This window comes from Psittacula echo (assembly GCF_963264785.1).
Source record: "Psittacula echo genome assembly, chromosome: 28".
In the NCBI taxonomy this organism is placed as follows: Eukaryota; Metazoa; Chordata; class Aves; order Psittaciformes; family Psittacidae; genus Psittacula; species Psittacula echo.
In genome coordinates this window covers 1,707,390-1,734,646 of record NC_137763.1, presented here as the reverse complement: position 1 = coordinate 1,734,646, position 27,257 = coordinate 1,707,390, and the positions used below count along the sequence as shown (strand labels likewise).

Here is a 27,257-nt window from a genome sequence, read left to right as displayed (position 1 = left end):
CACATTGGGGTGCATTGGGGCGCATTGGGGCGCATTGGGGGCACATTGGGGTGCATTGGGGCACATTGGGGCGCATTGGGGCACATTGGGGTGCAATAGGGGCACATTGGGGCGCATTGGGGTACATTGGGGTGCAATAGGGGCACATTGGGGTGCATTGGGGCGCATTGGGGCGCATTGGGGGCACATTGGGGTGCATTGGGGCACATTGGGGCGCATTGGGGCACATTGGGGTGCAATAGGGGCACATTGGGGCGCATTGGGGCACATTGGGGTGCATTGGGGTGCAATAGGGGCACATTGGGGTACATTGGGGCGCATTGGGGTACATTGGGGCACATTGGGGTGCATTGGGGTGCAATAGGGGCACATTGGGGCGCATTGGGGCACATTGGGGTACATTGGGGCGCATTGGGGCACATTGGGGTACATTGGGGCACATTGGGGTGCATTGGGGTGCAATAGGGGCGCATTGGGGCGCATTGGGGTGCAATAGGGGCACATTGGGGTGCAATAGGGGCACATTGGGGTACATTGGGGCGCATTGGGGTGCAATAGGGGTACATTGGGGTGCAATAGGGGCACATTGGGGTGCATTGGGGTGCAATAGGGGCACATTGGGGTACACTGGGGCGCCCTGACCCCCGTTCCTCACCTGGCTGCCCGCAGCACGGCCGGGTGCCGGCTCATGCCCAGGTAATCGTTGGAGCACCAGAGCTGCAGCGGCCGCGGGGGGGGCGCCGCTGAGGCCCAGCGGGGGCGCGTCCGCCCGGCGCCGCACGGCCGTGAACACGCGGTAGCTGTGCGTGCGGCGCAGAGCGGCCAGGCGCGCCTCCAGCAGCGCCGAGTACGGGAAGGCGCCCTCTGCCGGGCGGGAGGTGAGTTGCGGGGGGACGGCTCCATTGACGCCCAAACACCCCCTATATCCCCCTATAGGCGCCCATAAGGGGCTCTATACCCCCCCCATAGGGCCCTATAGACCTCACCGGGCAGGTTCTCCTCCAGCGTCCTGTCCGGGGGGGTCTCCTCGGGGGTCTCCATCAGCTCCATCAGCCAATCCAGGGGGGCTGGGGGGGGTATAGGGGCTATAGAGCCGCTATAGGCACTGGTCCTATATCCCCTATAGCTATAGGGGCTATGGGGGGGGGGCGTTACCTGTCTCGGGGGGGGTCACGTCCTCCTGCACCTCAGGGGGCGCTCGTTGGACAAAGGGGGGGTCCCCCCCAGCTCCATGAAGGGGCAATGGGAGCCCCGGGAGGGGTCACCTGCAATGGGGGGTGGGTCAGGTACAGCCCAACCCCCCCCAACCCCCCCAACCCCCCCATTGCCCCCCATTGCCCCCCATAGGTGATGGGGGTGGGGGGGGTCCCCCCCAAACGTACCTGGATGGGGCCGGGGGGGGGCGGTGGCGAGGGCTCGGGCCAGCCAGGGGTGCCGGGCCAAGATGGGGCAGCGCAAGAGGGCAGCCATAGTGCTATGGGGCAGGGGAAGGGTTGGGGGCAGCACCCCATAACCTGCCCCATAGCTCCCCCATAACCTGCCCTACACCGCCTATAACCTGCTCTATAACCTGCCCCATGGCTCCCCCATATCCTGCCCCATAACCTGCCCCACACCTCCATAACCTACCCCACAACCTGCCCCATAGCTCCCCCATAACCTGCCCCACATCCCCCATAACCTGCCCCATAGCTCCCCCATAACCTGCCCCACACCCCCTATATCGGCATCTCCCAGGCCCTATTTTGGGGCCCCCCCACCCTGACCCTTATCAGTGCCCAACACCCGGCGCTGGCCGCACCCATTGACAGCGGGGGGGGGACGACACACACAGGGACCTATAGATGAGCCCCACACATTGAGACCTATAGATCCCCCCCCACATCCCCTGCCCCATAGATCAGCCCCCCCCACCGTGACCCATAGATCAACCCTATCCTGACCCATGGCTCAGCACCCCCTATAGATCACCCCTCCACTGACCCATAAGTCAGCCCCACACTGACCCATAGATACACCCCAAAAACCACCCTCCCCCCACTTAGGGGTCCCAAACACCCCCCCAAGCACCCAGCCCCACTGCACCCCACATCCCCCCTAAGATGGGGATCACCCGCCCCCCATATCCCCCCCATTGTGGTCCCCACTCCTTCAGCCCCATAGATCATCCCCCAGCACCCAGCCCCACCGCAACCCACACTTGGGGGTCCCAACCCCCCCTCAGCCCCACCGCGCCCCACACTTGGGGGTCCCAGCCCCACGGACCTGTTGACCTGCACTGAGGACGAACCAGCAGCACTGGGGCCCCCCCCGCCCCCCAGCCCCCGATAAGGCCCCATGGAGGGGGGCGTGGCCTCACCCCAGAGGCTCCTCCCCCTTCGTCCTCCCCATAGGGCTCAATGCTGGGGGGGACGGGACCCTTTAAGGAGGGGCGGAGCCTAAGGGATGGGCGTGGCCTGATGGACGAAAGGGGCGTGGTTAGCGGGAAGGGGGCGTGACCGACGTGAGGGTGTGGTGACGTAGTCGTGCGTGCTGGCGTAGGAGGCGTGGCCAGCGGCGGCCATGTTTACCCGCGGGTCCCGGCGGCGGCGGCGGCGATGGCGGTCGGCGCCATCGGTGAGGGCCGGGGTCGGGGGTCTATAGGGCAGGAGGGGGCCGTAAGAGGGCTATGGGGCAAGTAAAGGGGGGCTATGGGGCAGGAGGGGACCGTAAGAGGGCTATGGGGCAGGTAAAGGGGGGCTATGGGGCAGGAGGGGACCGTAAGAGGGCTATGGGGCAGGTAAAGGGGGGCTATGGGGCAGGAGGGGGCTGTAAGAGGGCTATGGGGCAGGTAAAGGGGGGCTATGGGGCAGGAGGGGACCGTAAGAGGGCTATGGGGCAGGTAAAGAGGGGCTATGGGGCAGGAGGGGGCTGTAAGAGGGCTATGGGGCAGGTAAAGGGGGGCTATGGGGCAGGAGGGGGCTGTAAGAGAGCTATGGGGCAGGTAAAGGGGGGCTATGGGGCAGGAGGGGGCTGTAAGGGAGCTATGGGGCAGGTAAAGGGGGACTATGGGGCAGGAGGGGGCCGTAAGAGGGCTATGGGGCAGGTAAAGGGGGGCTATGGGGCAGGAGGGGGCTGTAAGAGAGCTATGGGGCAGGTAAAGGGGGGCTATGGGGCAGGAGGGGGCTGTAAGGGAGCTATGGGGCAGGTAAAGGGGGACTATGGGGCAGGAGGGGGCCGTAAGAGGGCTATGGGGCAGGTAAAGGGGGGCTATGGGGCAAGTAAAGGGGGGCTATGGGGCAGGAGGGGGCTGTAAGGGAGCTATGGGGCAGGTAAAGGGGGACTATGGGGCAGGAGGGGGCTGTAAGAGGGCTATGGGGCAAGTAAAGGGGGGCTATGGGGCAGGAGGGGGCTGTAAGGGAGCTATGGGGCAGGTAAAGGGGGACTATGGGGCAGGAGGGGGCCGTAAGAGGGCTATGGGGCAGGTAAAGGGGGGCTATGGGGCAAGTAAAGGGGGGCTATGGGGCAGGAGGGGGCTGTAAGGGAGCTATGGGGCAGGTAAAGGGGGACTATGGGGCAGGAGGGGGCCGTAAGAGGGCTATGGGGCAGGTAAAGGGGGGCTATGGGGCAAGTAAAGGGGGGCTATGGGGCAGGAGGGGGCTGTAAGGGAGCTATGGGGCAGGTAAAGGGGGACTATGGGGCAGGAGGGGGCCGTAAGAGGGCTATGGGGCAGGTAAAGGGGGGCTATGGGGCAAGTAAAGGGGGGCTATGGGGCAGGAGGGGGCTGTAAGAGGGCTATGGGGCAGGTAAAGGGGGGCTATGGGGCAGGAGGGGGCTGTAAGGGAGCTATGGGGCAGGTAAAGGGGGGCTATGGGGCAGGAGGGGGCTGTAAGGGGGCTATGGGGCAGGTAAAGGGGGACTATGGGGCAGGAGGGGGCTGTAAGAGAGCTATGGGGCAGGTAAAGGGGGACTGTGGGGCAGGAGGGGGCTGTAAGGGGGCTATGGGGCAGGTAAAGGCACTCTATGGGGCACCCATTGGGTGGGTCCGCCCCCAACCCCCATTGCGGCCCCCCCTGATGCTGATTTGGGGGTGCCCCCCCCCCAAGCCCTCCGAGACCGAGGACCCCGACCGGGGCCAGCCCTGCCTGACCTGCGGGGATCAATGTCCGGGCTTCCTCGTGCACGGATGGAGGTGAATGGGGGGGAATGACCCATTAACGGGGGGGGGCGTTGGATTTTGGGGTGTTCCCCCCATTTACCCCCTTATCCCCCCCCATCCCCCCCCATAGGAAGATGCGTGGATGGAGGTGAATGGAGGGGGAATGATCCATTAACGGGGGGGGGTGTTGGATTTTGGGATGTTCCCCCCATTTACCCCCTTATCCCCCCCCATCCCCCCCCATAGGAAGATGCGTGGATGGAGGTGAATGGAGGGGGAATGATCCATTAACGGGGGGGGGGTGTTGGATTTTGGGATGTTCCCCCCATTTACCCCCTTATCCCCCCCCATCCCCCCCCATAGGAAGATGCGTGGATGGAGGTGAATGGAGGGGGAATGATCCATTAACGGGGGGGGGTGTTGGATTTTGGGATGTTCCCCCCATTTACCCCCTTATCCCCCCCATCCCCCCCATAGGAAGATGCGTGGATGGAGGTGAATGGAGGGGGAATGATCCATTAACGGGGGGGGGGTGTTGGATTTTGGGATGTTCCCCCCATTTACCCCCTTATCCCCCCCATCCCCCCCCATCGGAAGATGCGTGGATGGAGGTGAATGGAGGGGGAATGATCCATTAACGGGGGGGGCGCGTTGGATTTTGGGATGTTCCCCCCATTTACCCCCTTATCCCCCCCCATCCCCCCCCACAGGAAGATGCATGGATGGAGGTGAATGGGGGGGGGGGGAATGATCCATTAACGGGGGGGGGGTTGGATTTGGGGTCCCCCCCCACTCACCCCCTTATCCCCCCCCATAGGGAAGATCTGTCAGCACTGCAAGTGCCCGCGGGGGGAGCACGGCACTGGAGGGGCTCCCCCGGCCCTGGAGCTCCTGACCTGGCGCCTCGTGGCCGACTTCCGGCCCCCCCCTGCTTCCGAGGAGGGCTCCGGCTGCGCCCCCGAGGAGTTCGCCTGGGCCCCCCCCGGCCTCAAGCCTGAGGAGGTGACGAACCCCCCCCCCCCCCCCCAAATGGACTCTCCCATGGGAACTCCCCATTTAACACTGATACCCTTAAGGGCACCCCCGTTGTAATGGGGGGGATCCCCCTGTTGTGTGCAGCCTCACCCCCACCCATTTCACCCTGATCCCCTTAAGGGCACCCCCCCAAACTACATAGGTCCCTCCCCATATGTAGCCTTGAGTCACCTCTTTACGGCCCCCCCTGCCCCCAGTTATAGCCCAGATCCCCCCCCCCATAACCTCACCCCCCCCCCCCAAAGTACATGGGGACCCCCATATGTAGCCTTGAGTCTGAACCCCCTTCCCCTTGTTCTAAGCCACGCCCCCTTAAGCCACACCCCAACAACGCCCCTTAAACCACACCCTCAGCACCATTTCCAACCCCACCCGCTTAAGCCCCGCCCCTTTTCCCAAGCCACGCCCCCTGCTCTGCCCCTTCCCTGTAAGGCCCCTTCCCGCAGCCCTGCCCATTTCAGACCCCACCTCCTTAAGCCCCGCCTCTTTTTGGACACAACCCACTTAAGCCACGCCCTGCTCTGTCCCTTCCCCATAGAGCCCCTTGCAGACCCCACCCCTTAAACCCGCCCCTTTTCCCCAAGCCACGCCCCCTCCGCTCACCCCCTTCCCCATAGAGCCTCTTGCCCCAGCCCTTTCCAGACCCCACCCCCCAAGCCACGCCCCCTTTCGAATTCCCTTCCCCCTTAAGCCCCACCCCCTTGCCCAGCCCAGCCCCTTTGTGGACCCCACCCCCTTTAGCCCCGCCCCGCTAAGCCCCGCCCCCAGGTGTCCCAGTACTTCCGGTGCCTGCCCGAGGACAAGGTCCCGTACGTGAACAGCCCCGGGGAGCGCTACCGGCGGCGGCAGCTCCTCTACCAGCTGCCCCCCCACGACAGCGAGGTACCGGGGGGTGGGCTGGTCTGGGGTATTTTGGGGTGGTTTGGGGTATTTTGGGGTGTTCCGGGCTATTTTGGGGTGTTTTGGGCTACTTTGGGGCTATGTTTGGGTGTTTCAGTGTATTCTGGGGTGTTTTGAGCTATTTTGGGCTGTTTGGGTGTATTTTGGGCTGTTTCGGGCTATTTGGGGGTGTTTCGGGGTGGCTTTGGGGTGCTGCAGCCCATGCCCCCCCTCACCGCTGCCCCCCCCAGCCCCAGTACTGCTCCTCGCTGGGGGAGGCCGAGCGCCGGGAGCTGCTGCTCTTCGCCCGGCAGCGCAAGAGGGAGAACCTGGGCCAGGGCTGGGCCCGGCCCTTCCCGCTCACCATCACCGGGAGCAGCTGCCGGCAGGTACCGAAACCACCCCAAACCCACGCCGAAACCCCGTCAGGCCCCCCAAAACCACCCTTAAACCCCCCAACTCCCCCAAATCACACTGAAACCCCCCCAACATCACCCCCAGACCCCCTCAACCCCCCTAAATCACCCCAAAACCACCCTGAAACTCCCCCACCCCCTCCAAATCACCCCAGATCACCCCCAAATCCCCCACATCACTCCAAAACCCCTCCAACCCCCCCCGAATCACCCCAAAACCACCCTGAAACCCCCCCAAAACCCCCTTAACACCCCTGAAGCACCTCAAAACCTGCCCAAAATCACCCCTGATCACCCCAAAATCCCCCTGAAACCCCCCCAAAACCCCCTCAACCTCCCCAAATCACCCCAAAATCCCCCTGAAACCCCCCCAAAACCCCCTTAACCCCCCTGAATCACCCCAAAACTACCCTGAAGCACCTCAAAACCCGCCCAAAATCACCCTTGATCACCCCAAAATCCCCCTGAAACCCCCCCAAACCCCCTGAAACCCCCCCAAATCACCCCAAAGCTACCCTGAAGCACCTCAAAACCCGCCCAAAATCACCCCAAAACTCCCCCCAAATCACCCCAAAACCCCCTCAACCTCCCCAGATCACCCCCAAACCCCCTCCAATCCCCCCCCCTCCCCGCCGCTCCTTCTTGGTCTCGCCCCGCAGTGCGGGCTCCTGATCGTGGGCGGGGCCATGGCGGTGTTCGCGGGGCGGGCGGGGCCCGGCGCCTGCTGGCACCCGCAGTGCTTCCGGTGCGCGCGGTGCGGGGAGCTCCTGGTCGATCTCATTTACTTCTACCACGGGGGGAGCCTCTTCTGCGGGCGGCACCACGGGGAGCGGCGGCGGCCGCGCTGCCAGGCCTGCGATGAGGTGCGGGGGGAATGGGGGTTATGGGGGGGAATGGGGCTGGGGGGCGTTCCTATGGGGGGGGAATTGGGTTATGGGGGGTGGGATGGGGGTTATGGGGGGGAATGGGGTTATAGGGGTGGCAGTGCGGCTGCGGGGGTTGCTATGGGGGGGAATGGGGTTGGGGGCGGTTGATATGGGGGGATTGGGGGTTATGGGGGGGAATAGGGTTATAGGGGTGGCAGTGCGGCTGCGGGGGTTGCTATGGGGGGGAATGGGGCTGGGGGCGGTTGATATGGGGGGATTGGGGGTTATGGGGGGGAATAGGGTTATAGGGGTGGCAGTGGGGCTGCGGGGGTTGCTATGGGGGGGGAGTTGGGGGTTATGGGGGGGAATGGGGCTGGGGGGGTTGTTATGGGGCTGGGGGTGGCTATAGGGGGAGGAGTGGGGGTTACGGGGAGGGCAGTGAAGGGTACATATGTGCTCCTATGGGGTCCATACCTACCCGTATTGGGTCTGTAAGTGCCCCTAGGAGGTCCATATCTCCTGCTAAGGGGGCTGTAAGTGCTCCTATGGGGTCCATACCTATCCCTATAGCTATGTATGTGCCCCTATGGGGTTTGTACCTGCCCGTGTGGGTATGTATGTGCCCATATGGGGTCCATACCCCCCCTCTCCCCCCCAGCTCATCTTCTCCCCGCTGTGCACGGAGGCCGGGGGCCGGCACTGGCACCTGGGGCACTTCCGGTGCTTGGAGTGCGAGGGGCCCCTGGAGGCGGGGGGAGGCCGCTTCCTCCTCCGCCATGGCCGAGCCTACTGCGCCCCCTGCCACCAGGCGCGGCACACCCACCTCTGCGACGCATGCGCCGGCCCCATCGGTGCGTCCATAACGGACGGGGGGGGGTTTGGGTGTACCCATAGCTTCAAACCCCGCCCCAATGCCTCTAAACCCCCCCCCTCCTTCATCGTGATGGTTCCATCGGTGCGTCCATAACGGACGGGGGGGGGGGGGGTTTGGGTGTACCCATAGCTTCAAACCCCGCCCCAATGCCTCTAAACCCTACCCCCCCCCCCCGCCTTTATCGCGATGGTTCCGCCCTCTAGGACCGGACCAACCGCACCTGACCCATAGGGGGCAGCACTGGCACGCGCGGCCCGCCTGCTTCTGCTGCGCCGCCTGCGGGCGCCCCCTGCTGGGGCTGCCCTTCCTGCCGCGGGGGGGGCGCCTCTTCTGCTCCCGCCACTGCTGGGCCCAGCGCGAGCCCCCGGCCCCGCCCCCCCCGCGCCGGAGGTCCTGGGGGGGGGCAGCAGCGGCAGCGCCGGCGGGTGAGTGGGGGGGGGGGGGCAGGGGCTGGTTCTGATTGGCTCTCGTTGGGTCGGACTGGCTCTGATTGGTTCGCATTGGCTCTCGTTGGTTGTCATTGGCTCTTGTTGGCTCTTGGCTCTCGTTGGCTTTCATTGGCTCTCATCGGTTCTCATTGGCTCTCGTTGGTTGTCATTGGTTCTCACTGGTTCTCGTTGGTTCTCCTTGGCTCTCATTGTCTCCCGTTGCCTCTCCTTGGTTCTCATTGGCTCTCATTGGCTCCCATTGCCTCTCCTTGGTTCTCATTGGCTCTCGTTGGCTCTCATTGGCTCCCGTTGGCTCTCATTGGCTCCCGTTGCCTCTCCTTGATTCTCATTGGCTCCCGTTGGCTCTCCTTGGTTCTCATTGGCTCTCCCCACTCTCTGCCCCCCCCAGGCTCAGCGCCCCGCTTCCGCCGGGGGGGGCCGCACCGGCACTCGATGCCCGAGCTCGGCGCGGCCCCCCCCCGCCCCTCCCCCCCCGCCCCCAGCACCCCCCCTCCCCCCTCCTCCCCTCCTCCCCCTCCTTCCCCTCCTCCCTGCCACCCCTCCCCCCCTCCCCTCCGGGGGTCACCCGAGGTCAGGGCCCGCCGGAGGGGGAGGGGCCGCCCCCGGTGCCCTTCAACCTCTTCCTCCTCCTCCTCCTCGGGGGGGGAGGGGCTGTTCCTGGGGGAGCCCATCCCCCTCCCCCCCAGCTCCGCCCCCCTGGCCCCTCCCCCCCGCCGAGCCCCACCCCCCCCCGCCGGCCCCCACGCCCCCGCGGCTGCCTCCTCTCGTGACCTTTGACCCTCCCCCCGCGGCCTGCGCCTTTGGATGTGGCCTTTGACCTCCACTTGACCTTAATGGGTGACCTTTGACCTCCACTGTGGCCTTTGGACGCTGCCAGGACTCTCCCGCACTGTGACCTTTGGCCTCTTCTGGTAACCTCTGACCCCTGTGGTGCCTTTTGACCCCTCCAGGGCGCCCCTTGGTGCTGACCTTTGACCTTTAACCCTGCCCTGGGCCCTCCATGCCACTGAGCACTTTTGACTTTTGACCCCCAAAAGCCCTCCCCTGGCTGTGCCCTTTGCACTTTGACCCCGGTCCTGCCATGCCCTCCCTCAGGGACCTTTGACCTCTGCACTGTGACCCCCGGGGGGGGGGGGGGGAAATGGAAGCTTTAATAAAGTGGGTGGCGCCAGCCGCTGATGACATCATGGTCTCTGTGACGTCAGAGGGGGGAAGCCGACTTCCTGTGACGTCATCACCCCCAGTGCCACCCATAGAACCCTATGGAGCCACGGCTGCTCCATGCAAGCCACGCCCCTTGCCCCTTAGGGCTCCACCCCGGAACCGGAAGTGCCGGCTTCCAAGATGGCGGCGCCCATGTAGGTGTTTTACCGGTCCCGTGGTCTCCAGTGCTTTTAATGGGCTCAGGACGGGAGCGGCCCCGCGCAGGCCACGGGCAGGAGCCTCCCGAGCGCGTACCCGAGGTCGGTGAAGGCCGCGCCGGGCAGGGCGCGGGGCAGGAGCCGGTAAAAGAGCTCCGGGTCCCGGCGGGAGGCGCAGAGCGCGGCGGCGGCCGTGGCCAAGGTGAGGGCCAGGAGCAGGCCCACAACGAGCAGGGACAGGGCCCTGTGGGGCGGGAGGTGCGGCCCGGTGAGGGGCCAGGGACCCCCATGGACCCCAAGGGGTCCATAGGGGTCTATGGAGTAAATGAGGGTCCGTGGGGTAAATGGGGGTTTATGGGGTCCATGGGGGTCTGTGTGGTTTATGGGGTTCTATGGGGGTCCATGGGGTAAATAGGGGTTTATGGGGTCCATGGGGGTCTGTGTGGTTTATGGGGTTCTATGGGGGTCCATGGGGTAAATGGGGGTTTATGGGGTCCATAAGGGTCTATGCGGGTCTGTAAGGTTCTATAGGCGTCCATGGGGTCTAGAGGGGTCCATAGCTTTCCATAAGGGTGCATGGGATCCTAGGGGTCCATAGGGGTCCATGGAGTCCGTAGGGGTCTATAGGGTGCCATAGGGCTCCATAGGGCTCCCTGGGTCGCTCACTGCAGCCGGTAGCAGAAGCCGCGTCTCCGGGCCAGCAGCGCCCTCTCCTGGCGGGCACAGAGCGAGGCCGGGGTCAGGCCAAGGCTGCACGGAGGGGACCCACCCCAGCCCCAGCCCCACACTTGTGGGGCCCGGCCCCAGCCCCTCACCATCCGCGCCTCCGCCTCCTCCGGCCTCTGCGCCTGCCTCTGCTGCTGCCTGCAGGCAACGGGAGCAGGAGGGGACCCATTGGAGCCTCCCATGCAGGAATTCCACCCCCCCCCGGCCAGGTCCAGAATGGAACAGCCCAAACCTGCTCCCGTTCCCTGTTCCCCTTTGATCCCAGCGCTATGGGGCAGCCTCATGGATCCCAGCCCTATGGGACATCCCCATCCCTCCCAGCACTATGGGGCAGCCCCATTGATCCCAGTCCTATGGGGCAGCCCCATTGCACTCACCAGGCCTCTTCCAGCTCTGCCGCCTCCTCCAGCTCCTTCAGCTGCTGACGCAGGAGCTGAGGGGAAGGAAGGGGCTGAGCCCCACAGGTTCTGCTCCCCACCACCCCCCCCCAGCCCCATGGGCCCCATAGAACCTCATTCTCCTGCTGGTCCTTCCGCAGCCAGGTCCTTATGGAGGCCATATCCTGCTCCTCCTGCAGAGCCAAGGCAGCGCCATGGGGCTGAGCTATGGGGCGCAGGGGGGGTGATGGATGCTCCATGTCCTGCATCCTCCATCCTATGGGGCTGGGCTATAGGGGGCTGGGCCCTATAGGTCCCTTCCCATAGGGGCATGGCCAGAGGAGGAGGCACTGACCTGGCTGTGGAGGTTCCTTATGGCAGCGCACAAAGCCCCATGGGCCTTGTCCTGTATGGGAAGGAGACCTGGTGGGTACCTATAGAACCCTATGGGGCAGGGGTCAGTGGGTGCCTATAGAACCCTATGGGGCAGGGATCAGTGCATGCCTATAGAACCTTATGGGACAGGAATCAGTGCGTGCCTATAGAACCCTATGGAGCCCATAGCCCCCTCTAGGACCATGGGCTCAGTGTGTGCCCACAGCCACCTATAGAGCCCATAGTCCCCTATGGATCCCATACCCCCCCATAGAGCCCATAGCCCCCCATAGAGCCCATAGTCCCCTATGGACCCCATTGCCCCCTATGGATCCCATAGTGCCCTATGGGGCAGACCTGGAGGTGCCCCTGGAGCAGCCCCAGTGCCTGCCTCACCCCCGCTGCCTCCATGGAGCCAATCCCGAGGCAGCTCCTTGGGGAGCCAGGACCAGGGGCGGGGGCGCGATGACGTCACAGAGGTGCTGTGGATCGGGGCGTGATGACGTCACAGGGATGCGCTAGAACGGCCGCCAAAGGGATGGGCGGGGGGGGGGGGCGGCCCAGATTTGAGGCTATTTTGGGCAGATTTGGGGCTATTTTGGGACTGGGTTTTAGGGCTGGATTTTGGGCAAGATTTCTGCTTTTTGGGGCTATTTTCAGGCTGGTTTTTGCCTATTTGGGGCTATTTTGGGCTGATTTAGGCCTGGTTTAAGCTCTTTTTGCCTGTTTCATGCTATTTTTGGTCTGGTTTCAGACTCCTTTTTGCCTATTCTGGGGGTATTTGGGGCTGCTTTTAAGGCTACTTTGGGGCTCTTTTCAGGCTGGGTTTTGCCTATTTCGGGACTGGTTTTAGGGCTGATTTTGGGCTGCTTTGGGTCTATTTTAAGCTATTTTTTGACTATTCCGTGCTATTTTAGGGCTATTTCGTGCTGGTTTAGGGCTGGCTTCGGGCTCTTGCCTTCATTCTCTCGTCCCACCCCTACCCCGCGCAGCCGCAACGCCGCGGGCCAATGAGAGGGGAGGAGCTCAGGGGCGGGCTCTGCGGCAGCCAATCAGAGGCCGCAGGGCGGTGACTGACAGCGCTCCCGGCCAATGGCAGTGAAGACGGCCGCGCATCCGGGGATCCGGTTTATACCGGGATGGGATTCAGTTTACACTGGGACTTGATCAAGTTTACAGTGGGATGGGATCCGGGATCCAGTTTACACTGGGATGAATCCAGTTTACAGTGGGACAGGGTCCAGTTTATACTGGGACGAATCCGGTTTACACTGGGACGGGATCCAGGATCCGGTTTCCACTGGGATGGGGCCAGAGGGATCCAGTTCATTGCGGGGCCTCCTCCTCCTCTTCCTCCTCCTCTTCCTCGCCCCCCCCCCTCGGGCGCTGCCGCCGCAGGGAGCAGGCACGGGCGTAGGGGGGGGCAATGGGGGGCGCGGGGGGGGGCACGAACCGGTACGGGCTCTGCGGGTCCAGCTGGGGGGGGCACGGAGGGGGGGGTCTCAGGGTACTCCGGAGCCCAACAGGCCCCATAGGGCGCAATGGGGGGGGCCCACTCCCAAGAGCCCCCCCCCCCCCAGTGCATCCCAGTCCCGCCCAGTACCTGCAGGGGGTAGGTGCGGTCGGGGTCGTAGGCGCTCAGGTCCCCGCAGGCCACAAAGGGGACGATGACGCGGGGGGGGCCTGAGAGCGGGGCTGGGGCCAGGCCTGGGGGGGGGGGCACAGAGGGAATGGGGGGCACAGAGGGAATGGGGACCCCCAAACCCCCCTTTGGGACCCCCAAACCCCCCTTTAAGTCCCCCAAAGCCCCCCTTTGGGCCCCCAAACCCCCCCTTTGGGACCCCCAACTCCCCCTTTGGGACCCCAAACCCCCCCCATGGTTCCCCCCCAAATCAGGGGTGTCGTCCCCCCCCCATTACCAGCATCAAGCAAGGGGTTGTCCATGGTGGGCACGAAGCCTTCAGGGGGGTTGTAACCCCGGCAAACCACAAAGGCCTCTGGAAAGGGGGGGGTCAAAGGGGGGGTTAGGGGGGGCCCCATAGAGTGGGGGGGACCCCATATGGGGGGTGTCCCCATAGAGTGGGGGGAACCCATAAAGTGAGGGGGTCCCCATAAAGTGGGGGGGTTCCCATAGAGGGGGACACTCCATAAAGTGGGGGGTCCCCATAGTGGGGGGGTCCCCATAAAGTGCAGGGAGGGCCCTCACCGATGCTGGAGTTGCGGCTGCTGCGGGGCTTGGCGCAGGTGACGCTGGGGAAGAAGAGGCGCAGTTGGGCATAGAGCAGGGTCACATCCTTACCCCGGAAGATCTGGGGGGGGAGAAAGGGGGGGGGGTGCTGGGTGTCAATGACCCCCCCATCCCCATTAACATGGGGGGGTCGTATCCGTCCCCGTCCCGGCCCCCCCCGCCATAGACTCACTTTAGCCACGAAGGTGCCCCCCTTCTTCAAGACGTGCGTGGTGATGGTGAGGGCCTAAAAGAGGGGGGGGAATAAGGGGGGGTCCCCATGGGGTGATGGGGATGCTAAAGGGGGGTTTTGGGGGGGGGGTTATTGGGGGGGGGTTTGAAGCCACTCACAGCCAATAGGAGCTGAGCTTGGATGTACTCGTCCAGGTCATGGAGCCCTGTGACTGATGGGGGGGGGATTTTGGGGTTCGGGGGGGGGCATTTTGAACACACCCCCCCCCCCGCCCATTACTCACCATCAGGGGCCCCATCGCAGACCACCAGGTCGGCCGAGTGGCCCTCGAAGTGGCGCTGGATCTGCTGCACTGTGGAGGCCTGGGGGGGATGGGGGTAAAGGGGGTGATGGGGTTGCGTGGGTCTTTGGGGGGTCTATGAGTGGCTCTGGGGTGTCTATGAGGGGTCTATAGGGGGTCTATGGGGTGTTTATGGGGTATCTATGGGGTATCCATGGGGTGTCTATGGGGGGGTCTATAGGGAGTCTATGGGGTGTTTATGGGGTATCCATGGGGTGTCTATGGGGGGGTCTATAGGGGGTCTATGGGGTGTTTATGGGGTATCTATAGGGTATCTATGGGGTGTTTATGGGGGTCTATGGGGTGTCTATGGGGGGATCTATAGGGTGTTTATGGAGTATCTATAGGGTATCTATGGGGTGTCTATAGGGGGTCTATAGGGGGTCTATGGGATATCTATGGGGTATCTATAGGGTGTCTATAGGGGGTCTATGGGATGTTTATGGGGTATCTCTGGGGTACATATAGGGTGTCTATGGGGTATCTATGGCGGTTCTGTGCTGTTTCGGGTGCTGGTCCCCACCTTGGTGATGTCCCCTTGGATCTGCAGCACCCCCGGCAACGGTGCCATGGCCTGAAGATCCACAGCCACCACCTGCACCGGGGCCTCTGCAGAGCCCCTGCGTTGGGGGGGGGGAAGTGTCAGGATACGACCCCCTCAATGCCCCCTCCCAGAGACCCCAGCACCCACCTCAGGTTGCGGCTCAGCACCTGGCTCCAGCTCCCTGGTGCTGCACAGAGATCGACGGCGCGATGGACCCCTGGGATACAACAACAATGGGACCCCCCCCTTGCCTCCCAGTTCATCCCAGTTCATCCCAGTACATCCCAGTTACCTTGGAAGAGCTGGAAGCGCTGGTCCAGCTGCAGCAGCTTGAAGGCGCTGCGGGCACGCCAGCCCTGCTCCTTGGCCAGCCGGTAATAGATGTCGCGCTTGTCCTTGGATGAGCGGCCCATGGCGGTTCCTGTAGGTCCTACAGTAAATAGAGCTCTTGTTTATATAGGGTGCCCTAGAAAACAATGGCACCCCGGGCACTCAGTGCCTAAAGAGGGCACAGAGGGGACCCACAACTGGTTGATGCTGCTGTGCCCCCCCCAAGTGGTGTTTATTTGTAGGTCCTACAGTAAATAGAGCCCTTGTTTATGTAGGGTACCATAGAAAACAATGGCATGCAGCGCACCCTGAGCACCCCAAGCGTTACCCAGTGGTGCCGTGGGGACCGTTTGAGCAGTCCCGACCCCCACCGCTGCCACAACGTTGTTGTGTTTATAACGTGCGCTCTAATTGTAGGGCCTATAATAAACGGTCGCCGCCTCGCTGCGCATGCGCGTCCCTCCGCAGTCCCCCATGTGCACAGCCAGACCTCGCGCATGCGCACAACCCACAATCCCCCCCTTCACACACACACAGACATCGGTCGCTCCCCCCGTCGCTCCACCCACATCCCCCCCACCCCAAAGCGCGCGTTACCGGTAACGGTGCTTCACGATCGCGGCGACAAGAATCGGAGACACCGGTAAAGGAGCCGGTGATGGGGGGATATGGAAGCGATGGGAGAAGCGAGAGCCCCTGAGGCAAGCAGCGAGACGCAGCGCGCATGCGCCGGGCTGGGAAGACGTGACGTAGAGACGTAACGTGAAGTGCGGCGCGTACCGCGATGCATACTGGGAGTTGTAGTCCGCGGCCTACAGCAACCGGCATCCCTCCCCCCCGGACCCTGTCGCCGCCGATATCGCGACACAACCGGTAACGAGTGACCAAAAAACCTCTTTATTTCCCCAAATATCGGCCCCCGGGCGGGGGGGGGGCCGGAAAAGGCACTTGCGATGGGGGGGGAAGGCAGAGACCCCTCCCCGATAAGTTAAAGCCGAACCCCTCCGTGGGGCGGTTGGGGGGGGGGTCAGTGGGGGGGGGGCGGTCAGGCTCCATCCGGGGACTCTGGGGAGGGGACATGAGGGGGGGTTAGGAACCACAATTGCCCCCCATAGGGCAGCAACGACCCCTTCCCAGTGCTCCCAGTACCCCCATAGAGCAGCCCCCCCCATTGCCCCCAGTGCCCACCATAGGGCACCCCCTCATTGTCCCCATTGTCCCCCAATGCTACCAGTGACCCCCATAGGGCACCCCCCCCATTGGCCCCCCATTGCTCCCAGTGCCCCCATAGGGCACCCCCATCATTTCCCCCCCATTGCTCCCAGTGACCTCCATAGGGCACCCCCCCCATTGTCCCCATTGCCCCCCAATGCTCCCAGTGCCCCCCATAGGGCACCCCCCCATTGCCCCCCATTGCTCCCAGTGCCCCCCATAGGGCAACCCCCATTGCCCCCCATTGCTCCCAGTGCCCCCCATAGGGCACCCCCCCATTGCCCCAGTTGATCCCAGTGAACCCATAGGGAACTGCCCCCATTGCCCCCATTGATTCCCGTTGCTCCCAGTACCCCCATAGGGCAGCCCCCCCATTGCCCCCCCATTGCCCCCCAGTGCTCCCGGTCCCCACCAGCAGGGGTCGCGCTGGGGCCCTGCCGCGTCGGCAGCGTGACGTAAGCATCGTATCCCAGCAGGATCCCGGCCAGGAGCCCGAAGACCTGGGGGGGGGGGGGGGGGGAAGAAGGGATCAGAACCCCCCCAGCACCCCCCAACCCCCCCCTTCCGGACCCGCCCATTGGACCCTCCCGGCCCCCCCCCCCCCATCGCTCACCCCTGCCGCGGTGCCAGCGCCGTCGCGGTGCCCGATGATGACGATGAGGGAGGTGATGAGGAAGAGCAGGGACCCCACCACGCAGCGGATGAAGTCCTGGAGACCCCGAGTCCCACAGGTAACCCCCAGGGACCCCCCCATAGACCCCCAAGTGCCCCCCATAGACCCTCATAGACCCCCAAGTATCCCCCAAACCCCTGCATAGACCCCCAGGTGCCTCCCAAGTCCCCCCCCAAACACTCCATAGACCCCAAGTACCCCCCCATAGACCCCCAAGTACCCCCCAGGACCCCCCCAAAACCCCCCCATAGACCCCCAGTGGCCCAAGTGCATCCCCAAAAGCCCTCATAAACCCCCAAGTACCCCCCCTAAGTACCCCTCAAGTGGCACCCCACAGACCCCCAAGTACCCCCCAGTTACCCCCCCATAGGCCCCCAAGTGCCCCCCCATCACTCACGGTCCAGCCCCAGTGCACGTGGCGCAGCCGGGCCGGGAGGCGGCAGCCCCAGACCAGCAGCAGCAGCAGCGCCAGCACCAACTGCACCAGCGCCAGCCCCGAGTAACCCGGGGAGCGCGAGGCCCCGAAGCACACCAGGGCCAGGACACACAGGGCCTGCGGGCAGCAAAGGGAGCCTGGAGGGCGAGCTATAGGGGCGCCTATAGAGACAAACACCTATAGACACCTATAGAGACAGACACCTATAGAGACACCTATAGAGGCAGACACCTGTAGAGACGCCTGTAGAGACAGACACCTATAGAGACACCTATGGAGACACCTATAGAAACAGAAATACCTATAGACAGACATCTATAGGGACACCTATAGAGGCACCTATAGACAGAGACCTACAGCAATATCTATAGAGACAGACACCTATAGAGACGCCTATAGAAACACCTATAGACAGGCATCTATAGAGACAGGTACTTATAGAGACACCTATAGAGGCACCTATAGAGACAGACACCTATAGAGACACTTATGGAGACACCTATGGAGACACCTATAGACAGGCACTTATAGAGACACCTATAGAGGCACCTATAGAGACAGACACCTATAGAGACACTTATGGAGACACCTATGGAGATACCTATAGAGACACCTATAAGGACACCCATAGAAAGATGCCTATAGGGACATCTATAGAGTCAGACACCTGTAGAGACACCTATAAAGACACGTATAGACAGACACCTATAGGGACACCTATAGGCACCTATAGACACCTATAGGGACACCAGGGCTGTGGAGCCATGATTGCTTTACCTATAGAGTTCCCATAGTGACTCCTATACAGCTCTCTGGAGCTTCTGTAGGAACCCTATAGAGCCCCTATAGCACTACCTATAGGGCTATCTATAGAGCCTCTGTAATGCTCCCTATAGGTTCCAGAATGCTTCTCTGTACAGTCTCCACAGCAGAGCTTGCCTATAGACCACTCTAAAGCCCTTATAGCACTACCTATAGAGCCTCTGTAGTTTCCCCTATACAGCCCCTATAGTTCCACCTATAGCTCCTCTATAGGCTCCTTATGCCCTCCCTATAACCTCCCTAAAGGGCTCCCTATAGAGCCCCACACCGCTCCCCTACAGACCACCGTGGGGTCCCCTATAACGTCCCCTACTGGCCCTTTAACGCTCCCTATAGAGCGCCCATAGGCTCCATATAAGGCTCTTACACCGCTCACTAAGCCCCGCCCACCCCGTGGGCCACGCCCACCCGCGTGTGGGCCGCGGGACAAGGCGCCGCTGTTGGGTGCGCCGGGGCGGGGCCGTCGCCATGGCAACAGCACAAACAGCCCCCTCAGTCCTTAAAGGGGCAACGCATCCAGGTGGGTCCCACCGCGGTCTTAAAGGGGCAGGGGGCTCTTACAGGGCACGGACAAGGGGGTCTTAAAGGGGCAAGGGCACGGGGGTCTTAAAGGGCCAGCGCCCTCCGTTCTCTTAAAGGGGCCGCGCCGGCTGTGACGTGGGCACCACCCGGCCTGGCACAAGAAACGGTTGGCACGGGAGGGCCCGGCCAACGCCCGGCTCTGCCGTTCCCCCCCCCCAGTCCCCCGTTAAACCCCCCCCACCCCAGCGCTCTGAGCCAATCAGCGATCAGATTCCTCCCCTGGCCCCGCCCACCGTTAACCCGTTTCCCAAGGGCGTTGCCCCTCCACGCGCCCGAACCGGGGGGGAGTCAAAGGGATGGGGAGGGGGGGGACGACCCCAGATGCTGCGGGGGGGAGGGGATCCCATTGACCCCCCCATAAAGATCCAGGTGCCCTGGTGCTCCCCCCCCTCCCAGTGAAACCCCATTATCCCGGTGCGCCCCCCCCCCCATTCGCTCCAATGGGAACGCGGTGCCCCCCTTTAAATGAGGAATGGGCTGCTCCCCCCCCCCCCCCAGTAAGAACCCAAATCCCGGTGCCCAACGTCCACAGGGTCCTAAACCCCCCCCCCATTGAGGGTCCCATTTCCCACCCCATTAATGGGGGCCCCCCCCCCACCATTATGGGACCCCCCCTCCGGGTCCTTACGATCTCTCCGAGCATCACCAGCCCCTTGTGCGTGCGGCAGTAGCCGAGGCAGGCCCGGGCCCCGCTCTGGGACCCGCTTGGCTCCATGGCGGGCGGTGGCAGAACCGGGCACAGGTTGGGGAACGGGGGGGGGGGGGGGGGGGAAGGGCAGAGGGACCCAGGGGAGCGGGCCCAGCACAAAGGGGCGTGGCCAAGCGTTGGCGGGGGCCCCACGATTGGACGGCGGGAGGGGGAAGGGGGCGTGGCCAAGCGGCGGGGGAAGCCCCAGTTGCGCGGGAGATGAGGAGTTCCCGCCGGGGCGGGGTTTAAGGAGTGTGTGTGGGGGGAGAGCCGCTTGTGATTGGCTGGAAGGGACCCAAGGGGAGGAGCTTAGCGTTGGCGCGCGTGCAACGGGGAAGCCCCCCGCGCGAAAGGGGGCGTGGCTTCGCGCGGGGGAACCCCCTTAAGGGGGGGTGGAGATCCCGAAAGGGGGGGGGGCCCCAACCTCCCCCCCCCCCCCCCCGTTTGGGGGTGACTCAACCGGATGTGGTCACGGCCCTGCCCTGCGGATGCTGACGGGGGGGGGCCCGCCAGGAGGAAACCACTCCGGAAGGCGCGGGGGGGGGGGGGTCCCCACCTTTATTGAGCACCCCCAAGGAGGGCTTTGCATAGATTAAAGGGTGCCCCCCCCAAATGACAGGGGACAAAAGGGGGGGATAAAGGGGGGAGGTTTAGGGGTGCAGCCCCCCCCAATTGCCCCCCCCCGAGTTCCGGCGTCCCACGAGGCAGAAGCAGGGCTCTCCCCGGGGGGAGCTGCTGATGCAGAGGGCCAGGACCCCCCTCCGGGGAGGATTTGGGGGGAGCCCTGTGAAAGGGGGGGGAATCGTTACGTCATTGGGGGGGCACCCCAAAAGTGCAGCCTCAGCCCTCCCCCCCCCCATCCAGGGCAGCCCAAAGAGGATGGGGGGGGGGGTTTGGGTTGGACCAAGGGGGTTAGAGAGGGGGCAATCGGGTGATTTGGGGGGGGTCCAGGCTGTACCACTGCACCTGAGGGGAGGGCTGGGCTGTGCCATTGCCCTTGGGGGGGGCATTAGTGTGTACCACCGAGTTTGGGGGGGCTCTGGGCTGTACCACTGCGCTTGGGAGGGTGCACTGGGACCCACAACCATGTTGGGGGGGTCCTGGGTTGTACCATTGAATGGGGGGGTGTCACCCGGACTGTACCATTGAATGAAGGGGGGTCCCTGGTCTGTACCATTGTATGGGGTAGGGGGTCACCTGGTCTATACCATTGAATGGGGGGGTCCCCTGGGCTGTACCATTGAGTGTGTGTGGGGCGTCCCCTGGGCTATGCCATTGAATGGGGGGGATCCCCTGGGCTATGCCATTGAATGGGGGGGGTCCCCTGGGCTGTACCCTTGAGTATGGGGGGTGTCCCCTGGCCCATACCATTGAATGGGGGGGTGTCCCCGGGCTGTACCGTTGAATGGGGGGGGTGTCCCCTGCTCTATACCATTGAATGGGGGGGCTGTCCCTGGACTCTCCCACTGTATTGGGGGGGGGGGCGGTTCTCACCATGCCCTCGGCGCAGCAGCAGGCGCAGGGGGCTGCCCCCCCCCCGGATGCAGGCCAGGGCCTGGGCATGGGTCATGCCGGCTGTGGGGGCCCCATTGATGGCCAGGAGCTGATCACTCACCTGTGACCCCCCCCAAAGTCAGGGACCCCCCCAAAAGCATCCTGGGACCCCCCGGTCCTCCTTATCCCCCCCATAGCCTCCCATAGAGACCCCCCCAGCACCCCCATTTCCACCCCAGAACCCCCCGAGATCCCCTTCCCCCTGCAAGCACCCCATAGACCCCCCCATAGACCCCTAAGACCCTTGTACTGCCCCCCATATGCCCCATAGGACCCCTTTGCCCCTCCCCGGCCCCTCCAAGAACCCATTTCCCCCCATAAGACCCCCATAGGACTCCCATAAGTGCCCGTAAGAACCTTATAGAACCCACATAGAACCCCCATAGAACCTCATAGGATCCCATAGGACTCCATAGGACCCCATAGAACCCCCATAGGACCTCCATGTGATCCCAATGGGACCCCCATAGGATCCTGATAAGACCCCCACAGGACCCCATAGGACCCCCATAGAGCCCCCATAGGACCCCCATAGGACCCCAATAGAAGCCCCATAGAACCCCTATAGGACCTCGTAGGACCCCCATAAGACCCCATAGAACCCCCATTAGACCCTGTAGGACCCCCATAGGACTCCTATAGGACCCCACCCCCCCCGTACCTGGATGCGGCCGCAGCGCTGGGCCGGGCCCCCCTCCCGCAGGCGCCTGACGTAGACGCCCCCGTTGAGGTCACGCCCCCCCCACAGGCTCAGCCCGAAGCCCTGAGGCCCCCGGGGCAGCTCCACTGCAAAGGCCTCGACCCCCCCCAGTGCTCCCAGTTACCTCCCAGTTACCTCCCAGTTACATCCCAGTTACCTCCCAGTCACATCCCAGTGCTCCCAGTTCCTACCTGGGGCCAGGCCACCTCCATGTCGATGTCAATGGGGGGGGCTGGGGGAGGGACACAACAGGGAAGGGCTGGTCCCAGTGCCCCCCAGTATAACCCAGTATAAGCCAGTGCCCCCAGTGCCCTCACCCCCAGGCCAGAGGTCACATGGTTCAGGCCCTATGAAGCTGGTGACGGCCACAGGCTCCGGGGGGGCACCAGGACCTGGGGGGGGGAGAGGAAAGGCTGCACCAGCGCCCCCCCCATTGCCCCCAATTACACCCATTGCCTCCCGTTGCCCCCCATTATCACCCCATTACCCACCTTACCCCCTTATTGCCCCCAATTATCCCCCATTACCCCCAGTTATCCCCCATTACCCCCCATTGCCCCCATTACCCCCAATTATCCCCCTTACTCCCTCATTGCCCCCCCCATCCGGACCCACCCTCTCTCCGCAGCATCAGGACCAGGTCCCGGTCGCGCCTCCGGACGTGAGGGGGGGGATCCCGGTCCCCCCCATCCCCCCCCCCCAGTTGGGGGTCTCGGCGCGGGGGGGGGGCGCGGGGGGGCGGCTGTAGCGCAGGACGCAGGCCCCGCCCACCACCACTACCACGTGCACTGGGGGGGGGCACAGAGCACGGTGACACCCCCCCCCCCCCCAAAGTAATGGAACGCTCCAAAGGGGATGGGGACCTCGAAGGGGATGAGGGAACCCCCCCCAATGACAATGGAACCCTCCCAAAGGGGATGGGGACCTCGAGGGGTATGATGGAACCTCCCCCAATGACAATGGAACCCTCCCAAAGGGGATGGGGACCTCGAGGGGTATGATGGAACCCCCCCCAATGACAATGGAACCCTCCCAAACGGGATGGGGACCCCCCCCCTTCCCCACTCACCGCTGGGGGCCGGCGCTGCCTCTGGGGGTGGCATCAGAGGGGTTACGCCTGGGGGGGGTCTCAGTGTGCCCCCAGTGCTCCCAGGACCCCCCCAGTACCTACTCCATTGCCCCCATTGCCTCCCAGTATCCCCCAATGCCCCCCAGTGCTCCCAATATAACCCCCAGTATCCTCCCCAGTGCTCCCAGTTCCCCATCAATGCTCCCCGTGCCACCCCATTGCTCCCGGTGTCTCCGGTATCTCCCAGTGTCCCCCCCCAGTGCCCTCCCAGTGCCCCCCAGTATCCTCCCCACCGCTCCCATTGCCCCCAGCATCCTCCCCATTGCCCCCAGCATCCCCGCTCCCTTCCCATGGCCCCGCCCCTCGGGTACCAACCGCGGGGTCGCCACGGCAACGGGCGAGAGGCCGGCGGGCGCGCGGTGCCTGACGGGAGGTCGGATCCACCAATCAGCGGCCGCAGCGCTGGAAGGCGGGAAAAGAGCCGCAAAGGCTGACGGGAGTCGTAGTCCGGAAGTTGGAAAGGCCTCCATTTCCCACAGTGCACCGCGGCGGCGGAAAGATGGCGGCGAGCAGTGGAGCGGAGGCCGGCGGCGCGGCGGTGGGTCCGGTGTCGTTCGGGTTCAGCCGTAAAGCGGAGCGGAGGCGGCTGCTCCCGGCGGGGCCGTGCGCGGAGCCCGGCGGCACCGGCACCGGGGACACCGAGTTCCTCACCGCGGTGGAAGGCCGGGAGCTGTTGAGGTGAGCCGTGCGCATGCGCGGGACTGTGGTGGAGGAAGCCGCGGTACGCATGCGCGAGGCCTTTGCGCTGGGGGCGTGTTCTTGCCATAAAAGGCTCGTGTAGGGGGCGTGGTTTGCGGGGTCTCACCATAAAAGGAGTGTTGGGCGTGGCTTGGTACGGGGGCGTGTTCTACCCATAAAAGGCTCATGTAGAGCGCGCGGTTTGAGGCAGGTGCTCACCGTAAAAGGTGGGGGGGGGGCGTGGCCTGCCGCGCCTATGGGCGTGTCTAAAGCCGCTGACCCCGCCTCCAGCTCCCGGCCGGCCCCGCCCCCTCCTCAGGACCTCGTGATCCCGCTCATCCCCTCCCACCGCTGGCGGAACCCGGAGCCCCCACCCCGCGAGGGGTCAAGCCCCGCTCCTTGCGCTGACCACGCCCCTTCCGCTGACCACGCCCCCTCCATCGCAAGCCCCGCCCCTTCCTCAGACCACGCCCCCTCGGTGGAGGCGCAGGCGGTGCAGGAGCTGCTGCAGGGTAAGTGATGGGGGGGGATGGGTGAGACCATTACTACCGGGGGGGGGCCAATCCAGATGCGCCCCCCCCATCACCCTCCATTGCTCACCCCCAGAGGCACAGCAGAGCCAGACCCAAGCCGATGGCGACCCTGGACCCCCCCTCTCCATCCCCATCCGCCTTCAGGCTCCGGACATCGCCTCTCGGCCACTGCCCGTGCGTGGATCCCCCCCCCAACATTGACCCCCCCAACCCTCCCCCCACTGCACCCCCTTCATCTCCCTTTGCCCTCCCCCACTCTCTTTGTCCCCCCCCCCCAGGGCCCCCAGGACTACGCGGCGGTGCCGGTGCAGGCCTTTGGCCTGGCCATGCTGCGGGGCATGGGCTGGAGCCAGGGCGAGGGCATCGGCCGCACCTTCAAGCGGTGAGAGGGGACCCCCCCATACACCCCAATGTGCGGGGGTCCAGGGACACCTAAACCCGTTCTCCCCCCTCCATAGACCCCAATAGCCCCCCCCAGGGCTCACATCCCCCCCACCTCTCCCCCAGGGTGGTGAAGCCCCTGGAGCAGCGCCTACGCCCCCGGGGCTTGGGGCTGGGGGCAGATCCGGCCCCCCCCGGCTCCCCCCGGCCCCCCCGAGGTGGGGGGGGAGAGGACCCCAATGGGGGGGGGCTGAAGGTCGGAGCTGTCGTTTGCATTGAGGCCGGGCCCCATCGGGACATGGTTGGGAAGGTGAGAACCAAACCCCCCCCCGCCATGGGGTGACCGGTAGGGAGGTGTTACTGGGCGGGGGGGGGGTTAATGGGGGGGTTGGTTCAAGGCTGGGTCTGTGCCTTCCCCCTCCATGCAGGTGGAGGGGCTGGAGCCAGAGACCGGCAGGGCCGTGGTGAGGTTGGAGCTGGGGGGGCAGGCGGTGACCGTCAGCCAATACAGCCTGAGGCTGGGGCCCCCCTCGGGCAGCGGTGAGTGATGGGAGCCCCATTGACACCCATTGAACCCCATTAACCACTATTGACCGCCATTGACCATCATTGATGCCCATTGGCCGCCATTGATGCCCATTGGCCGCCATTGACTGCCATTGACACCCATTGACACCCACTGAAACCCATTGACCGCCACTGACACCCATTGAGCCCCATTGACCGCCATTGACCAGCATGGACAACCATTGATATCCATTGGCCACCATTGACACACATTGGCACCCATTGATCCCCATTGACCCCCATTGACCGCTGTTGACAGCCATTGACCACCACTGTTCCCCATTGACAACCATTGACCCCCATTGACCGCCACTGACCCCCATTGAACCCATTCCCCCCTATTGACACCCATTGACGCCCAATACCTGCCATTACCCCCATTGCCCCCCATTGACCCCATTGCCCCCCGTCACCCCACAGGCCCCTCCAAGGGGAAGGAGAACGAGGAGAAGCCGGACCACAGCGACCCCCCCCAGAAAGGGGGGGACAAGAGGAAGCAGCAGCCCTCTGGAACAGAGAGGTGAGGCTGGGGGTGCCCTGTAGATCCTTATGGGCTCCCATAGACTCCTATAGACCCCTATAGATCCCCTATAGAGCTCTGGGGGGGGGTTCTGATGTGTGTGTCCCCCCAGGGCAGTGAAGCAGATCCGAGGAGCACCCCCAGGCCCCCCCCCATGGCTGCGGCGGGACCTGCGCGTTCGCTGCATTGACCGAGGCTTCCAGGGCGGGCGCTACTACAACTGCAAAGTGGGGCTGCCCCAGAGCCTGCCCCATAGCACCCCCATTGCCTGCCCATAGCCTACCTCATAGCGCCCACATTGTCCTCCATAACCCCCCCATAAACTGCCCCCCTATAGCCTGCCCCATAGCCCCCCCATAGCCTGCCCCATAGCCCCCTATTGCCTGCCCCATAGCGTCCCCATTGTTTGCCCCGTAGTCCCATAACCTGCCTCATAGCCCCCCATAGCTCCCTCCATAGCTGCCCCATAACCTGCCCCCTAACCCACCCCCCGGCCTTATAGCCCCCTCTGGCCCCATTGAACCCCTCTATAACCCCCCAGGCCCCATAACCCACACCCCTAGCCCCATAGCAGAGCCCTATAGGCCACCCCCTGGCCCTATAGCTCTCTATAACCCCCCTGCCCCATATCCCTGTAACCAACCCCAAACGCCTCCTCTGGGCTTTCCATGCTCCTATGGGGCTGGGGGGGGGAGGGATCCCATTGCCCCCCTCTCACCCCCCCCTTACCCCCCCAGATGGTGGTGGAGGACATGGTCACCCCCGACACCTGCGTCTGCCGCACGGACCAGGGGCTGCTGGTGGAGGGTGAGCGCGGGGGGGGCACAATGGGGGGCCCAAATGTGGGGACCCCCTACCCCTGACACCCCCCCCTTTTTGCTCCACCCCCCTCAAGGGCTGACGGAAGCCATGTTGGAAACCGTCATCCCCCGGGGCGATGGCGACCGCGTCATGGTGGTGCTGGGCGAGCACAGGGGCAAGGTGAGTGTGTGCCCCCCCCCAAGATGGCGGCACCCATTGGAGCCCCTCCCCAAGATGGCAGCCCCCATTGAAGCCCCTCCCCAAGATGGCTGCCCCCATTGAAGCCCCTCCCCAAGATGGCTGCCCCCATTGAAGCCCCTCCCCAAGATGGCAGCCCCCATTGAAGCCTCTCCCCAAGATGGCTGCCGCCATTGAAGCCTGTCTCCAAGATGGCGGCCCCCTCTTGGAGCTCCAACCCAAGATAGCGGCCCCCATTGAAGCCCCTCCCCACGGTGATCATGTGTCGTCCCCCCCCCTATAGGTTGGCCGCATCCTGGAGCGGGAGCCGGCGCGGAGCCGGGCGCTGGTGCAGCTGCCACGGGACGAGGCCGGGGGCCGCGTGGTGCCGCTGGAGTACGACGCCATTTGCCACTACGTGGGGGGGCACGAAGACGATTGAGGCCCTCCCCTTTGACACCAGCCCCCAGCTTCCAACATGGCCGCCACCAGGGCAGCTTCAGAGGAATAAATGGTGCCCAAATACCCAATCGCTGCCGTTATTGTTGAGGGGGGGAAACAAAAGGGGAGCCCTCCCCGTTTAAGCCTCCCCTCCCCATTCCCTATTGATGCCATCACGGTGCCAGTTTCAAACATGGCTGCCCCCGTCCCAGCTTCAAACATGGCGGCGGGGC

General features: G+C 64.2%; 5 protein-coding genes across 23 annotated transcripts in view; 2 read left to right on the top strand and 3 right to left on the bottom strand.

Annotated features, from left to right (window-relative positions):
• Positions 1-2,413, bottom strand: part of LOC308230836 (5-aminolevulinate synthase, erythroid-specific, mitochondrial-like) — an 11,366-nt gene extending 8,953 nt beyond the window's left edge. Inside the window, 7 exon segments of the mRNA XM_080635796.1 lie at positions 656-735; positions 737-864; positions 987-1,085; positions 1,156-1,218; positions 1,221-1,265; positions 1,383-1,474; positions 2,266-2,413. Coding sequence (XP_080491922.1) covers positions 656-735; positions 737-864; positions 987-1,085; positions 1,156-1,218; positions 1,221-1,265; positions 1,383-1,474; positions 2,266-2,339 — 581 coding nt within the window. The 5' untranslated portion in view covers positions 2,340-2,413.
• A 2,534-nt stretch (positions 2,414-4,947) lies between these two features.
• Positions 4,948-9,995, top strand: PRICKLE3 (prickle planar cell polarity protein 3). Its single transcript, XM_080635674.1, has 6 exons — positions 4,948-5,140; positions 5,915-6,055; positions 6,304-6,441; positions 7,128-7,331; positions 7,993-8,185; positions 8,412-9,995. The coding sequence occupies exons 4-6, from the start codon at positions 7,155-7,157 to the stop codon at positions 8,666-8,668; spliced, it is 627 nt and encodes a 208-aa protein (XP_080491800.1). The 5' UTR covers positions 4,948-5,140; positions 5,915-6,055; positions 6,304-6,441; positions 7,128-7,154; the 3' UTR covers positions 8,669-9,995.
• A 17-nt stretch (positions 9,996-10,012) lies between these two features.
• On the bottom strand, positions 10,013-15,986 carry FTSJ1 (FtsJ RNA 2'-O-methyltransferase 1). Of its 9 annotated transcripts, XR_013958567.1 has the most exons (14): positions 15,728-15,888; positions 15,093-15,230; positions 14,948-15,017; positions 14,780-14,876; positions 14,200-14,278; positions 14,075-14,127; positions 13,917-13,970; positions 13,703-13,746; positions 13,100-13,203; positions 12,950-12,972; positions 11,477-11,527; positions 11,256-11,347; positions 11,122-11,177; positions 10,013-10,731 (listed from the first exon to the last, which is right to left on the bottom strand). XR_013958567.1 is itself a non-coding variant. In XM_080635667.1 (13 exons), exons 2-12 carry the CDS (start codon positions 15,211-15,213, stop codon positions 11,494-11,496), a joined length of 816 nt encoding a protein of 271 aa, XP_080491793.1. In that variant the 5' UTR covers positions 15,214-15,230; positions 15,728-15,888; the 3' UTR covers positions 11,287-11,347; positions 11,477-11,493. The 9 variants fall into 9 exon arrangements, 8 of the variants coding, with proteins under 8 accessions (XP_080491794.1, XP_080491793.1, XP_080491787.1 ...); XM_080635667.1 differs by lacking the exons at positions 10,013-10,731; positions 11,122-11,177 and adding an exon at positions 13,416-13,493 and having other exon boundaries at positions 11,287-11,347; positions 13,703-13,805; XM_080635668.1 differs by lacking the exon at positions 10,013-10,731 and having other exon boundaries at positions 11,166-11,347.
• Positions 15,987-16,004: 18 nt separating this feature from the next.
• Positions 16,005-23,518, bottom strand: LOC308230751 (proteolipid protein 2-like). Of its 5 annotated transcripts, XM_080635670.1 has the most exons (9): positions 23,242-23,518; positions 22,867-22,914; positions 22,413-22,585; positions 22,115-22,189; positions 21,989-22,029; positions 17,413-17,568; positions 16,956-17,051; positions 16,755-16,842; positions 16,005-16,195 (listed from the first exon to the last, which is right to left on the bottom strand). In XM_080635670.1, exons 1-9 carry the CDS (start codon positions 23,394-23,396, stop codon positions 16,176-16,178), a joined length of 852 nt encoding a protein of 283 aa, XP_080491796.1. In that variant the 5' UTR covers positions 23,397-23,518; the 3' UTR covers positions 16,005-16,175. The 5 variants fall into 5 exon arrangements, with proteins under 5 accessions (XP_080491796.1, XP_080491799.1, XP_080491795.1 ...); XM_080635669.1 differs by lacking the exons at positions 16,005-16,195; positions 16,755-16,842; positions 16,956-17,051; positions 17,413-17,568 and adding exons at positions 20,124-20,327; positions 21,038-21,158; positions 21,759-21,893; XM_080635671.1 differs by lacking the exons at positions 16,005-16,195; positions 16,755-16,842; positions 16,956-17,051; positions 17,413-17,568 and adding exons at positions 20,124-20,327; positions 21,038-21,158.
• On the top strand, positions 17,003-27,137 carry GPKOW (G-patch domain and KOW motifs). 7 transcript variants are annotated; one of them, XM_080635648.1, is made up of 12 exons: positions 17,003-17,073; positions 23,406-23,604; positions 23,896-24,116; positions 24,211-24,311; positions 24,416-24,519; positions 24,645-24,828; positions 24,917-25,058; positions 25,506-25,605; positions 25,718-25,827; positions 26,343-26,412; positions 26,501-26,586; positions 26,888-27,137. In XM_080635648.1, the coding sequence occupies exons 2-12, from the start codon at positions 23,426-23,428 to the stop codon at positions 27,130-27,132; spliced, it is 1,542 nt and encodes a 513-aa protein (XP_080491774.1). In that variant the 5' UTR covers positions 17,003-17,073; positions 23,406-23,425; the 3' UTR covers positions 27,133-27,137. The 7 variants fall into 7 exon arrangements, with proteins under 7 accessions (XP_080491774.1, XP_080491777.1, XP_080491776.1 ...); XM_080635646.1 differs by lacking the exon at positions 17,003-17,073 and adding an exon at positions 18,154-18,793; XM_080635649.1 differs by lacking the exon at positions 17,003-17,073 and adding an exon at positions 18,156-18,793 and having other exon boundaries at positions 25,718-25,832.
• Positions 27,138-27,257: the final 120 nt, after the last annotated feature.

What these genes read in the sequence shown, in the direction of transcription:
- FTSJ1 (XM_080635661.1), bottom strand. Translation starts at nt 15,213, where the DNA reads ATGGGCCGCTCATCCAAGGACAAGCGCGACATCTATTACCGGCTGGCC. An exon ending in GCGCTTCCAGCTCTTCCAAG is followed by an intron (nt 15,018 to 15,092) that starts GTAACTGGGATG and finishes GTTGTATCCCAG; the next exon opens with GGGTCCATCGCGCCGTCGAT. An exon ending in CTGCGATGGGGCCCCTGATG is followed by an intron (nt 14,128 to 14,199) that starts GTGAGTAATGGG and finishes CCCCCCCATCAG; the next exon opens with TCACAGGGCTCCATGACCTG.
- GPKOW (XM_080635646.1), top strand. Translation starts at nt 18,742, where the DNA reads ATGGCAACAGCACAAACAGCCCCCTCAGTCCTTAAAGGGGCAACGCAT. An exon ending in GGGGCCCCCCTCGGGCAGCG is followed by an intron (nt 25,059 to 25,505) that starts GTGAGTGATGGG and finishes GTCACCCCACAG; the next exon opens with GCCCCTCCAAGGGGAAGGAG. An exon ending in CAGCCCTCTGGAACAGAGAG is followed by an intron (nt 25,606 to 25,717) that starts GTGAGGCTGGGG and finishes GTGTCCCCCCAG; the next exon opens with GGCAGTGAAGCAGATCCGAG.
- LOC308230751 (XM_080635669.1), bottom strand. Translation starts at nt 23,396, where the DNA reads ATGGAGGCCTTTCCAACTTCCGGACTACGACTCCCGTCAGCCTTTGCG. An exon ending in ATGTGACCTCTGGCCTGGGG is followed by an intron (nt 22,030 to 22,114) that starts GTGAGGGCACTG and finishes TCCCTCCCCCAG; the next exon opens with CCCCCCCCATTGACATCGAC. An exon ending in AGCGCTGCGGCCGCATCCAG is followed by an intron (nt 21,159 to 21,758) that starts GTACGGGGGGGG and finishes GGGGGGTCACAG; the next exon opens with GTGAGTGATCAGCTCCTGGC.
- PRICKLE3 (XM_080635674.1), top strand. Translation starts at nt 7,155, where the DNA reads ATGGCGGTGTTCGCGGGGCGGGCGGGGCCCGGCGCCTGCTGGCACCCG. An exon ending in GCTGCCAGGCCTGCGATGAG is followed by an intron (nt 7,332 to 7,992) that starts GTGCGGGGGGAA and finishes TCTCCCCCCCAG; the next exon opens with CTCATCTTCTCCCCGCTGTG. An exon ending in CGCATGCGCCGGCCCCATCG is followed by an intron (nt 8,186 to 8,411) that starts GTGCGTCCATAA and finishes TCCGCCCTCTAG; the next exon opens with GACCGGACCAACCGCACCTG.